The sequence below is a fragment of the Hyaena hyaena genome, unplaced genomic scaffold, assembly GCF_003009895.1.
Source record: "Hyaena hyaena isolate Hyena2069 unplaced genomic scaffold, ASM300989v1 scaffold_108, whole genome shotgun sequence".
NCBI classification, from domain to species: domain Eukaryota; kingdom Metazoa; phylum Chordata; class Mammalia; order Carnivora; family Hyaenidae; genus Hyaena; species Hyaena hyaena.
Window position 1 is genome coordinate 2,140,237 of NW_024080741.1, and position 13,610 is coordinate 2,153,846.

Below are 13,610 nucleotides of genomic sequence, written 5' to 3' on the forward strand. Positions count from 1 at the left end.
CAGCAGGTCTGTTCTAGGTGTAGTGTTTGTTGTAGAAAAGCTTCCAGCAAACGTGAGGAGGTGGACCAGACAGCCTTCAACTCTGAGCGTCAGTAAGGCCATGACTCTGTGCCTGGGTTACCGCAGGGAATGAAACCTCTTTTAATCTGCTCTCCGGGATACCACCCTTCCAACCCCAGCCAGCTGTAGGCTGTGCAGATAGCATGTGTCTTCTTAGGCCTCTGAAGCCGTGAAGAGGGAGATGTTCCAAGAGCCAGGCTTGGTCTGGGCTTCCCAACAGGCTTATTGGCGGCCGGGTCCTGGTCTCCTGCTGCGGGAGGCCTTTGTTGTCAGTGAACAGAGCAGCAGCCTGGAGGTGTGATGCTCCCGCCAGACCCCTAATTGAATGTAGTTGGCACTTCCCAGGAAGTGTGATAATTCCAACTGGCATTTGCCTGGCACTTGAGAACGGTGCAAAATTCCTGCTAGCCAACACAAAGACCAAAGACGTCTCTCTCGCCAAGCAGTCACTCTGGGAGCGGGGAGGCGGGCAGAGACAATGCTGGGCTGATCTGGCTTTCTCCTCTCTTTCTGCCACGCTTGCTGTGTGTCAGGCAGGTCACTGACTCTCCTCGGGTTCCCTGGGGCTTCCCCTCTTTCACGTGGGGGAGTGGACCCTGGAAACTCAGGAGTCTACTGGGTGCTTGTTTCTTTCCCTCGCCTGGCCCTCTGTCCTGCTGCACTTCCGTAGATGGACGGGGCAGCGGGCTGAGGGTACAGTGTCCAGGGAGCCCTTGTGGATGGAGCCTTTTAGCCCTATGTCAAGCTATTCTAATGAAGGGTTTGTTTAGGGAGGGGGTTGGGTCCATTGGTTTGAATGAGTCTTTTTATTTTGACCATTGTACGTTGAAATCTATGGGATCCCATCGTTACTGAAAGGCAAGTTACATTTTTATTTATTTATATTTTTTAAACTGTTTTTAAATGTTTATGTATTTTTTGAGAGAGAGAGAGACAGACAGAGTGCGAGCGGGGGTGGGGGGGGCAGAGAGAGAGGGAGACACAGAATCTGAAGCAGGCTCCAGTCTCTGTCAGCATAGAGCCTGATACGGGGCTTGAACTCACAAACCACGAGATCATGACCTGAGCCAAAGTCATATACTTAACTGACTGAGCCACCCAGGCATCCCAAGTTGCCTTTTTAAGATAACAACAGCAACAACAACAAACACCAGCAACAGGTAACACATTTATTATGTGCTTACTCTTTGCCAGGCATGTAACTGATTACATGCACAAGGTGGTCCCCACACAACCCTGTGAATTTGCTGTTAGCTTCATTTTGCTGATGAAGAAACGGAAGCTTAGAAAACTTAAGAAATTTGCCCCAATCCACAAAACTAGCACATGGGGGAGCTTGGGTTTCATCCCAGGGAGTCTTTAGGACTCTGCTGTCTTGATGACCATGATATACATTTTCCAAAGAGAATGAATTAGAGAGTTTTAAGGGATGCTTCCAGAAGGTAGGATAGGGAACTAATATTTATTTATGTGTTAGGTATTTCATATACATTATTTTATTTGTTATTATACCCATTTCCCTGATGAGAAAAGCAAGGCTCAAAGAGGTTAAGTGACTTGCCCAAGATCACACGGCTAGTAACTAATAGAGTTAAGAATTGAACCCAGTTCATTTTGACTCCAAAGCCCAGGCTTTTTCCATTGCACACTCTTGCCTTCCTAAAAAAAGTGGAGATAATAATCCTTGGGACTGAAACCAAAGTTGGAAACAGCTCTTCTGGATCTTCTAGAAATCTCTGTCTTCCTCTGCCCAAAGACTTCTTTTTTGCCCACATTCCACCAGATGTTTTTCACACCTGTCTTATTCTCGATCAGTCTTCAGTTTCAGCTGACGACACACTAGGGCTTTGCCTTAGAGGCCAGGGAGTGGGGTGCCTGTGTGTGTGGGGAAGCTCGCTCTGCTTCTCCCTGCGGCCCTTCCTCTGGCCCCACTGCCCTCCCCATCCCAGCAGGCTTGTCAGGCCGCAGCTGGGCCAAGATCAGGGGGCTTGCCAAGCTCCCCAGGAGGGGGCTTTTGTTAGAGGCACCGGGTCTGCCCCTTGCCCTCTGAACTCTCAGCCCTCCTGCTGCATTTTTTTCTCTGTTCTCATTAACCTCTGCTCCCAACCCAGTCTTAGCCTGTCCCCCTCAGGGCAGGGTGAACTGCCAAGTCACAATTTTTCTTATTTTTTCTTCCCAGCCCCAAGTTCACGAAACCTCACCGCCACGGGATCTGCAGCCCGCGCTTGGCGGTGGGCAGCGGCAGAACTGTCCCTGAGGGCACTGGAGGGTTTCCCTGGGAACTTGTGGGTCAGTCTGCCCCCTGTGCACGGCCAGCCACAGGGAACAAACTGGAAGATCCGGCCCTGGGCAGGCTCTTGGGCCATATCCTGGATGGCCTGTTGGGGAGAGATCGCCTGGGTGCGTGGGTGTGAGCCCCCAGGAAGACCAGGGTGTCTCTCAGCCCCCATCTCTGGACCTGGGTCAGGCCTCCCCCCACAACATGCACGCCCTGCCAACAGCATGCTGAGTGAGCTGGAACGAACTAGAACAGAGCGACCTTCGGTCACTGAGTTTTCCTGAGGTGACTATTCTCACAGGCTCTGCGGGGCACTTTTAGAAGAAAAAGCTTTGAGACATCTCAAAGGAGCAAACAGAGTACCCAAGGCACCCCCGCAAATGTCCCCGGCGTCCCACTGAATCTTCCAAGCACCTCCTTCTCATTCTCGGTTTCTTGCCTTTCATTCCTACCCTTTCCTTCTCGCTTCTGACATAAATCTCGAAACCGCCCCCTCCTTTTCCCATTATAATTTGCTGTCAGGTTCAAAAAAGTTCTCGCAGCGTCCCCATCTCTGGTGCTATTTCCTTGTTAGCCAGGGACCTTTCAGGATCTTCTACTGTCCTGCTTGCCACTGACGCCTTTTCCCTGCGGGTAACCCCAGCCTCGCAGAATACCTTGGGGGTGGGGGTCACACTGAGCGGAAGGGGCAGGGGTCTGGAGGTGTTTTCCCTTTTTCTTCACCGGCTTTCTGCTCTGTCCCACTTCCCGCAGAAGTGGAAATATAACTCAGAGGACGGAGTGCCCTGGGTGGGTCCCTGACGCCAGTTCTCAGGGGCGGTGATTCCCGCATCTGGCTGACATGGGGATCGTTCAAGGAAGCTCTGAAAATAATACAGATTTCTGAGTTCTCCTTAAGTCCTAGAGATCCAGTATCTCAACTGGGGCTTGCCGATGGGTCCCCGAGACCCACCACAATGCTGAGGAGAATGGGCACTTCGGTGGGGGCGAGTGTGACGGGAAAGCGAGGGAGGTTGGAGGCCGTGGCAACGGTTAGGGAGGCAGGGAGAGGCAGGCGAGGGACTGAGGGGCTTTGGACAGACAGAAGCTGAGGTTCTGGTGGATGTGAGGATCGGGAGCTTGAGATGCATGGAAGGAAAGCAGGGGCCTATTTGGGGGGCTGCTAGGGCAGGGCTGGGCAAAGACCAGAGACGGCGAACAGAGAGGTTAGGACACCTTCCGGTGATTTCTGTGCCCATAGCTTAGTGCTCCGTTGTGGTGTTCACATCCTCTGAAGACAGGGGGTGCCTGGGGAGGGTCTGTGGCCCCAGGATCCCACCTCCTGCAGATCTACAGGGTTGCCTAGTACTGTTCGCCTTGATGTTCTTTCCCTTTGGGATGTTATTGTAGCTGTTGAATCTAAATCATAACATGCCCGGGCTGGGTCAGCCAGCTGAGATAACAGTAACAACCATGCCCTATGTTTAGCCGCAGAGCTTCTTCCCCCCCGAGGAGTACAAAGCCCTTACAGATGCATTTCTATTCAGCCTTTTGACTCCGTCAGCTGCGGATTACTTTCTGTTTTTCAGATAGCAGATTTTGAGGCACACAGGGGCAAAGCCACCTTCTCATGATGGCACGACCTCTATCTGTCCCTGGGTTCCTTCTAAACTGGGCACACTGTCAGGAGGGCCTAGAATAGGAGGAAATGGAAGCAGAAGCCAGGGCTGGATTGCTGTTGTAAAAATGTTGGTGCCGGGTCTAGCCCAGCCTTAGGGTTCCCTCCCAGCCTCCGCCACCAAAGGTCCATTAGCCTTCTTCCAATGCCTGGTGCCCAACGTCATCCTGGCAGTGCCCAAGAAACTCCGTCTAGGGGCCCAGGAAGTAGAACCCATTGGGACAGCAGGTCACAGGCTGAGAGCAGGGTTCTCACCACTGCTGGCCAGTGCCTGGCTCAGCCACGGGCCTGTGTGCTCCCATGGAGCCCGGACGGCCTGACGTTCCCGGTGCAACTTTCTTGCCTTCTCCCTGCATAGGTGTGGATGGACGCGGGCACCCAGATCTTCTTCTCTTTTGCCATCTGCCTAGGGTGCCTGACAGCCCTGGGCAGCTACAACAAGTACCACAACAACTGCTACAGGTGACTGGGGGCAGTGGGGCCCGGGCACCAACCCGCCTCTCCCTCCTGCCCCCCAGCATGCTAGATCTGGGGTGATTTGGAGGGGGCACCAGCTCATGGGTTCGCCTCCCTCCTACTCATCTTCACCCCACTTTGCAATGCCCTGGGGCCACCGGTTGCCGGAAAGGAGCCAACTGTAGCACGGGCAGAGGGATTGCTTCCAAAGGCCGGGATGGTTGCAGTTGGCTGGGAAACCACAGCGGGTGGGCCCGGCCTCCGCCTAATGGAGAGGTTAGTGGGCTCAAGCCTGAGAAGTAATTCATCACATGCAGTGGGGCCTCGGCCTGGCCTGCTTTGTACATTTGCCCCAGCAAACACTGCACCTTACCAATTTTTACCTCACCACTCCCCATCCCACGTCCCCTCCCCATGGTTCCCTACGTGGTTCAAATCAGAGCATTTAAGCCAATTTCAATATTAGCTAAAAAAATCATATCATGTATTACAAAATCCAATTTGTGGGATGAGAATTATTCGTTGCTTGGGATTGCCCATGTCTACACTCTCTATATTAGCATGCCAAACTCAACTGTGCCCGATTGGTAGCGTCCCAAGAGATGCAGGGGCAATATGGCGGGGAGGGGAGGCCGTGGGGCAGTTTGTAATGTTTAGATTAGTATTTTACTTCCTTAGAGCCTTACTCCTTCATGACTACCTTGACTGACTCCAAGTCTCAGCTAATGGAGTGTGCAGGGGCAGATAGAACCTAATCCTGCTGGGCAGCCCCTCTCTGACCTGCGTGAAGGGCTGGGGCGAGTGTCTGCCTGTCTGGGGGGCAGTGCTCCTGGGGTTCCTGTTGATAATCCCTTTCTCACCTGGCCCGTCTCTGCCTCCCTGCCCACCCCGTAGGGACTGCATCGCCCTCTGCTTCCTCAACAGCGGTACCAGCTTCGTGGCTGGGTTTGCCATCTTCTCTGTCCTGGGCTTCATGTCTCAGGAGCAGGGGGTGCCCATCTCTGAGGTGGCCGAGTCTGGTGAGTGTGCTGGGGAAGGGTGTCAGGGGAGGGTTCTGAGTTTTGCTTGAACCTTCATCAGGTGGGATCCGGATGCATTTCTATTGTCGCCTACACTGGGGGTGAGCCATGGTCACCTTTCAGTGGACGGGTCCTGGGAAGACCCGAGGGAGCACGACAGCCCTAAGCCCAGTTTCAAAGAGGGGAGGGGTACACAGTGAGCATTTGCCACCCCTGGCCTCCACTTCCTTACCCTGGTGGCAACCAAGGTGATGAGGTTCATGTTTCTCCTTCCGGAAACAGTTTAGGCATATATGAGAAAAAAGTGTACACACACACACACACACACACACACACACACTCATACATACATAGTACATATTACTACTGCTATTTCTTACCCCCTTCAAAAAACCAATTGATAATATACTATATACACTGTTCTGAGCTTTTTGTTTTACTCACTTTATTTTTTTTTAAGTTTATTTATTTACTTTGAGAGAGACAGAGACATTGCAACAGGGGCGGGGCAGAGAGAGAGAGAGAGAGAATCCCAAGCAGGCTCCATGTTGTCAGTGGGGAGCACAGGGCTCGAACTCATGAACCATGAGATCATGACATGAGCTGAAATCAAGAGTTGGATGCTTAACTGAGCCAGCCAGGCGCCCCTTGTTTTGCTCATCTTAGACTGTATCTCACAGATAAGTTTATAGTGGCCCACAGTTTCCTCCTTTTCACCATGCAGTGTTGTTGTTGCTTTTAAACAAAATCAAAGACCAGTCCCCTGTCCGGGTAAGCTGTAAATGTCCCTTGTCCTTCCTGTACTCTTGAGGGCCACTCTCACACACTCCCTAGCAAGGCAGTGTTTTATGATAACATTGTCACGGCACACCTTGTTACGCAGAGTGCCAAGCACTGGGAACGGACTCCACTGATTCTTATTACAAATGATAATGTTTCACTTTTATTAAACATTTACTATATGCCAGGCACTGTGCAAAGCATTTTGCCTGCACCATGCGGTGGAAAGCTTTGAGGCAGGTACTAGAATTATCCCCATCTCACCAGTGTGACAAGTGGGGCTCGAGGAGGTTAACGGCCACCCAAGATCACACAGTCCTGCTCTGTTTCTCAAAGGGCGGTTCCTATGGATGATTCTGAGCCGGCTGAGAGGGGCATTGATTTGTTTGAGAAGATGTATGTCAATGGTATTCTTAATGCCGGTTCAGTCATTGTAGGTGACAGAAAAGGCTCTGGGTGCAGAGGTGGCAAACTGGTGGCCCCAGGTTCAATCTAGTCTTGGAGGTACTTTCCTCAGAAGCATCTTCTTTGTAGAAAGAACACAGTGATGGCCTCCACAGGGTCATGATGGCTGAGGTCTCAGCAAGCCTTACATGTGACTGTTTGACACTGGGGCAACTATGTGAATGCACATAGGCTGCCTGGCCTCTCAGCTTTTAAGTTTGAAACCTCTGATTTGGGGCAAGGGATCCTGAGTGAGCCTGAGGATTCAGGGTAGAGCTTGCTGAAACACAGGTGATATGGCTCCTTTCCATCTTCCAAAGCCCTTCACACCCATAGCCTCTAGGATCTGTTCCTGCAAATGAGAATACAGTGGGTGGTGCCTTGGAACTCTGGGGGCCAGGTAGAGGTTTGGGTGGCTTCTCCTGGGTGAGTTTGGGGATGATGATGGCCACTTCAGGGTCAAGTTTCCTTTGGCTCCTGTGATTCCATGGCCCATGCTGGGAAATTGGGATTGATCACACATGGCCTGGAGCCAGCCCAGGCACTGAGCTGTGGTCCTCTTTTTGCTGTAGGCCCTGGCCTGGCTTTCATCGCCTACCCCCGGGCTGTGGCGATGCTGCCCTTCTCTCCTCTCTGGGCTTGCTGCTTCTTCTTCATGGTCGTCCTCCTGGGACTGGACAGCCAGGTATCAAGAATTGGCCACACAGAGCCTGAGAGATGGGTGGGTGTGTGGGAGCTGGAGAAGGGGGCGCAGGGAACACGAGGCTGTGCCTGATGTCCTGAGGGGCCTTAAAACAGTTGGGAACTGGGCGAATGTCAGATGTGGATGCCCTTCTAGGGACCAAGAGCTCTGAAGGGTAGCTCCAGACCTAAGCCTACAAGGACAGCTCTGGGGACCTGAGACGGGGACACAGCAGGGCTCACGCCAGGAGTGAGAAGCCAGAGCTAGTTGGTGCAGCATGTTTTGGGAGCTCTCTCTCCCTCCAATTCTTTTGCCCTCTCATCCAGTTTGTGTGCGTAGAGAGCCTGGTGACGGCGCTGGTGGACATGTACCCCCGTGTATTCCGCAAGAAGAACCGGAGAGAGCTCCTCATTCTCGGCGTGTCTGTCATCTCCTTCTTTGTCGGGCTGGTCATGCTCACAGAGGTGAGGGTCGGGGAGGCTTGGAGGTACGGACCGGGTGAGGAGGAGAAGCCAAGTTGGACACTGCCACTTGTCAGGTGGAGCAGGCTGTGGGGCAGGCCTTCCGGGCTTCAGGGCCCTGGGACGCCCTCCTTTCCCAGCCACAGGAAGCACAAAGTAGGCGAGACCTTCCTCTGGCCTTTGGACACCGGCCACCTACCTCCGGGGGTGGCCAAGGGGTAACTTGGCTGCAGGTATGCTAAGAGGAGTGAAAAAGATGGTCAGAAAGTCCTGGGTTAGGAAAAATTGCCTCTCTAGCAAGCTCCCGTGATTTCCCAGGCAGCTGAACCAAGTTCTAGGGACAAACTTCAAAGGAAGAAAAGGAGCCCTGGGGATGGGTGATATTTTCTGTTTTGTCTCAAGGGAGAAGGAAGGAGATGGAGCTTGTCAGCTTGATAATACTGATGACAGCCCCTCTCCCGAGCCTTGGCCACAAAAGTACACACTTATTCTTAGACTTCTGGGTCAATCCCTAAATGTTCCCAGGGATAAGCTAACAATAGCTGTTTGTTTTATCTTCCTTCCAAAATTCATAATAAAAAATAATTGTTGTCTCCTATCTGCCTAGTGCCTGATAGCTTACAAACTCTGTTGTTTTAATATCTGTCTCCTATGATCCCCACCAGGTCTGCTCTGTGTCTGAGGGTGTGAGGCTGGAGGCCCCGGGTCAATCTGTTTCTTCTAGATACAGTTCATATATGTATTTCTTAATCTCTTCCCGGGCAGGGCGGTATGTACGTATTTCAGCTCTTTGACTACTACGCAGCCAGTGGCATGTGCCTCCTGTTTGTGGCCATCTTTGAGTCCCTTTGTGTGGCCTGGGTCTATGGTAAGTGACTCTTCCCCCCAGGGCCTAACCCCCAGTACTCACCGTCACCTCAGGGCCTGAGCGCAAAAGACAGTCATCTCCTGCTCACACCCACCTTCTCCTGGGACACCTCCCCTACTCAACCTCAAAAATCGAAAGAATCTTAAATCGCTAGCATTGTCACCCTCCTGCTTATGGCCGTACGCAGACCACCCCGAGTGGGTCCAAATCCTGTCCTATCCAAACCTTTTGGGCCCTTAACATCCTTGATAATCAGAAAGTTATTATCTTCGCGTAAGCCAAGCTCTGCCCACCGCTGTGCGTGCCTATCAATTCCAGGGAAGAGATTCTCCCTGCAGCGATTTGGAAAGACCACCATGGTAGCTTCTATCTATTGGCTCTTGCCCATCCTGCCCCTGCCTTGGATGCTAAAGAATGTCCTTTCTTCCCCTTCCTTCCCTGTCTTCTGCACGGTAGGAGCCGGGCGCTTCTACGACAACATTGAAGACATGATTGGGTACAGGCCATGGCCTCTTATCAAATATTGTTGGCTCTTCCTCACACCAGCTGTCTGCACAGTAAGATAACCCTCGGGGAGTAAAGTTACAGGAAGGCAAAGAAAGACGGTGCCCATAGGAGGGTAGACAGGCAGTTAGCTCTGGAAGGGATTTGTCCAAGAGGATTGAGAATCACTTTAGATTTTCACGCGTCCTCCTGTTGAACTCTAGAAAACAATTAGCGAGATAGATTCTTCCTTTCCAATTCGCAGAAGGACAGACTGATGTTCAGGGCTGTCAGATGGCTTGACCAACACCACAATGCGAGTTGAATGTCACAGGCAGGAGCGAAACCCAAGGGCACTGGGCTGCTCATAATAATACTAATAACCACAGCAATAATAATAGCACCGTCACAGAGTGCTTACTTTGCGTCAGGGTACACATTTGAGTCCACGTTATCTGCACAAGAACCCCACGGAGTAAGAATTGCCATTAGATTCATTTTACAGATGAAGCTGAAGCCAGAGAGGTCAAGTCATGTGCCCAAGCAAGTGGCCATGAACTAGGGTTCAAGTCCAGCAGCTTGGCTTCAGAGCCTGCACCGTAAAGCACTAAGTGCTGCTTCCTCGGGCTCTAGCTTGTGCGTCAGAGGTCCCCCCAGGCACCCACTGTAGGCAGGGTATAAATGAGGCCCAGGGGGAAGGAGGCATGACCCCTGTCCTTGAGGCCCTGGCAGACCCTCGTGTCGGTGCAGGAGACTTAAGCACCCGAAAACACCAGCAGCCATGTGACCATGTCCTAGCTGAGGGCCAGCCACGTGTAGGGGTGCCCAGGGGCCTGGGGGCCCTGCAGGAATAGGGTAGGTGCCTTGGGTACACTACCGGGGGTGTGGATTTTGAGTAGAACGTGGACGGGCATTGAGGGGTTGATGGACCCAGATGAGCCTGGAGGCAAATCTAGTCTTGCAGCGGGACTGACTTCCACCAGCTCTTCCGGGGGGGCCGAGGGCACAAGGCCCCTGCTCTCCCAGCCCCTTTGTCTTCTCCTCTCACCCTCAGGCCACCTTCCTCTTCTCCCTGATCAAGTACACCCCGCTGACCTACAACAAGAAGTACACGTACCCGTGGTGGGGTGATGCCCTGGGCTGGCTCCTGGCTCTGTCCTCCATGGTCTGCATTCCTGCCTGGAGCTTCTACAAGCTCAGCACCCTCAAGGGCTCCTTCAGAGAGGTAGAGAGTTAGTGGAGGGGGGTAGGAACCCCAGAGGGAGAGGTAGGGCCCCCACGGTGATAGATAGCTGCCTGCCGGGGTAGGAGCTGGTACACAGAGTGCCACTGAGCCTGGTGAAGGTGCTGGGGAGGGCCAGAGTGATGCCTTCCAAGGCTCAGAGGGAGACCGATGCCTCCATGTCTCAGGCTGTGCTGACCAGGAGGGCACTGGCGGCGGAGGGGGTGGGGAGACACAGGATGATGCTGGGAGATCCGCCCCGGACCCCAGCTCACCACAGCCACCTCCACGTTCCCTGCAGAGAATTCGCCAGCTCATGTGCCCAGCCGAGGACCTGCCTGGATGGAACCGAGCAGAGCCCTCTGCCCCCGCCACACCCAGGACATCACTGCTCATACTCACAGAACTGGAGTCTCACTGCTAGGGCCGCAGGGCCTGGGGTCGCGCCCGCGGGCCTGGCTATGGGGACAGCTGCAGAGGGGAGGGCAGAGGCAGCCCCACTGTGCTTCTCTGCCCCCTCCTGGGGCAGATGAGATGGGGGCCTTGGAATCCACCTTGGTTTGGGCGCCTGCTACCGGAACTTTCCTGCTGCAGGGGTGGCTGTACAGGTGTCAGATGCTGGTATCAAGAGCACCCCTTTTGAGACAGGCCTTGGGAAGCTGGGTGAGGGCTGGTGGGCGGAGTGAGGCCCCATCCCTCTTACCCTGCATTCCATTAAAACCACGCTCTTCCCACTGACTCCCAGAGGCTCTGCCTGGTTCCTGCCCCTCTGCCTTACGGCCTTGGCCTCCTCCTCCCTTTACAGCTGCGGCCTTAGCGCCCCCTACCTCCTCTCTGTCTCTCCGTGCCTCATTGGGTACCTGGGGACCAGGAGCAGAGGGGATTGCGGCGGTGAGAAGGGCGGTGCGGCCCAGCTGAGACCCTCCATCTTCAGACACTCACACCAGAGGGGTCTGTCACACTCTGTCCGTGCTTCCCCAGAGTCCTCTCCCTCCCCCTTCGCTTGGCGGAATGAGCCGGGCGATGGAGGGAGGAAGGAGGGCGGCCGAGCCCCAGCTAGAGGAAAGAAGCGGAAAGTGTGGTTGGGGTTCTTCCCCTCACCCCCCGCCCCGCCCCCACGTTCCCCTCACCGTGTCCCTCCCTGATCCCACCTGCCAAAACTGCGTGTGCCCCCGCCCGCCTGCCCAGGGCCTGAGCCGGGGGCGCGAGGGGGCCAGCCCGTGACCGCAGACGCGAGGCAGCAGGTAGGAGAAGCCCAGGCAGAACGGGCACTACCCCAGTTCAGCCAGCAGAGGGCCCCCACTTCCTGAGGACCACCTCGCTCCTCGGCTCAGAAGACAGATGCCAGGCGCGGCACAGCCAGACGTGGCCACCAGGGGGCGGCACTGCCATGACCGCAGCTCGCGGTCGGGGCTGGAGCTGCGCAGATGAGCCTTTGGGGTCTGGCTGCAAAGAGGATCCAAGTGGAAGGCAAAGCTTGTCCTACCTCGGGGTCGATGGGCGTGGCTTGGGCCCCAAAGGCTCCCACAGGTGTCTGCAGCCTATACCGAGCTGGGTGGAGCTGGGGTGCACTTATCTTTCGGTGTGTGTGTGTGCGTGTGTGTGCGCGCGTAAGTGCCTGAACACACACGATTGCATTTCTTCCTGAACTATGGAAGCTTCGGGGTCTGCCGGGGTCCCCACCTCTGTCCAGATGGTCCTTCTGGTGCTGTTCCGGGGGAGCTGCAGACAAAGGGCGCACAGCTTTCCCTGGGTGATTTTCCTGGTTTGTTTGACAAGTCAGTTAGTGGGAAAATGCACTAGAATCTCTGCCAGTCTTCAGCTTTTGATTTTTCTGCTGCTGTTGGGAGAACTTATGACAGTGATGGCGGCCCTCCTGGTGGTTGGCATTGGCCGCTCCTTCTTGGACGATGACTGGTTGGGCGCCCCTCAGGTGCGCCAGGCTCAATGACAGTCGTATGGTGGGAGAAATCAATCTGCTAGAGAAGCATGCTGTAGCATGAGACACCACACCCCTGGCAACCCCACCCATCTGATGATGTTTCCAGAACACCTACTATGTGGCGCTGTGCTATGCTCCTGACACATGACACAGTTTCTTCAGCAACAAATTGTGACAGATGCCATTTTTTTTTGGAAGGAAAAGCAAACTGGGGTCTGGGAAGGAACCCGCTGGTTTAGGTGGGATAGGCTGTGAACGCCATGCTGATGGTGTGACAGCTGTCTCTCCATCCATCCGTCTGATCACAGTGGCCAGCATCTGAGGGAGGGATGCCTGTGGTTCAGTGATGGTGATTTGAATCCTAGCTAGGAGATTCATTAATGGTGGAATATCGTGTGAAAATAACCTGTTGGCCGGAGCATCAGGAGATGTGGGGCACCTGCTTACACATAGCCTTATTTTTCTTAATGTTTATTTTTTGAGAGAGAGACACACAGAGTGTGAGTGGGGGAGGGTCAGAGAGAGGGAGACACAGAATCTGAAGCAGACAGCACAGAGCCTGATGTGGGGCTCGAACCCATGAACTGTGAGATCATGACCTGAGCTGAAGTCGGCTGCTTAACCGACTGAGCCACCCAGGTGCCCCCATGCAGCCTTATTGTAGGGCTCAAATGAGGTCACAGGTGTGAGAGCCCTTTTAGTCACTCCGTGCCAAACAGCGTGACGTGAGGTCATTAAGCCAATTGGAGGATCTGCTCTAATAGCCCAGGGGTTTGACAGGCAAAGATGTGAGAGAAAAGCCACTTGCCTGCATGGGGGACGTGGCTTTAGCTGAGATGGTGGGGGAGGGCCTGCTATCTGTCCCCTCTGCTCTCTCTCTCCCTGCAAGGGCAGATATGGGGTCCTGCAGTTCTCCGAGGAAACAGACACGAAAGGAAGGGGGCTCCTCTTGTCCAGCAGCCACATCTGTTAGGGAAGAAAGGCAGGCGCGGGGAGCCCTGGACAAGCGATGGCTGAATGGGGAGAGAGGAAGCACCGCTCACTGGAGTCACAAGCCAGGCCTTACAGATGGGGAGGCTGAGCCCACCAGGCTGCCCGGGAGCCTTGGATCCCAGTCCTCAGCCCTGGCACACGCCCCAGATCCCCCCGCGGGCACACAGACACCCAGTCCTCCGTTATCCTCAGTAAATGTGCCCCAGCTGAGACCCACCACAGTCAGCCCAGTGCACTCCTTCACAGAGCCTTGCCATCCTGGCTT

The 13,610-nt window shown here is 54.2% G+C and overlaps 1 protein-coding gene across 4 annotated transcripts in view; it reads left to right on the forward strand.

Moving 5' to 3' along the window:
- Positions 1-11,148, forward strand: part of SLC6A13 (solute carrier family 6 member 13) — a 37,550-nt gene extending 26,402 nt beyond the window's left edge. For 3 of the 4 annotated variants that reach the window (XM_039236364.1, XM_039236365.1, XM_039236366.1), the window contains 8 exons: positions 4,354-4,457; positions 5,346-5,470; positions 7,267-7,379; positions 7,703-7,840; positions 8,603-8,705; positions 9,162-9,262; positions 10,243-10,413; positions 10,712-11,148. In XM_039236364.1, coding sequence (XP_039092295.1) covers positions 4,354-4,457; positions 5,346-5,470; positions 7,267-7,379; positions 7,703-7,840; positions 8,603-8,705; positions 9,162-9,262; positions 10,243-10,413; positions 10,712-10,834 — 978 coding nt within the window. In that variant the 3' untranslated portion in view covers positions 10,835-11,148. The remainder of the gene's footprint in view (positions 1-4,353; positions 4,458-5,345; positions 5,471-7,266; positions 7,380-7,702; positions 7,841-8,602; positions 8,706-9,161; positions 9,263-10,242; positions 10,414-10,711) is intronic. The other variant, XM_039236367.1, reaches the window with a different exon arrangement.
- Positions 11,149-13,610: the final 2,462 nt, after the last annotated feature.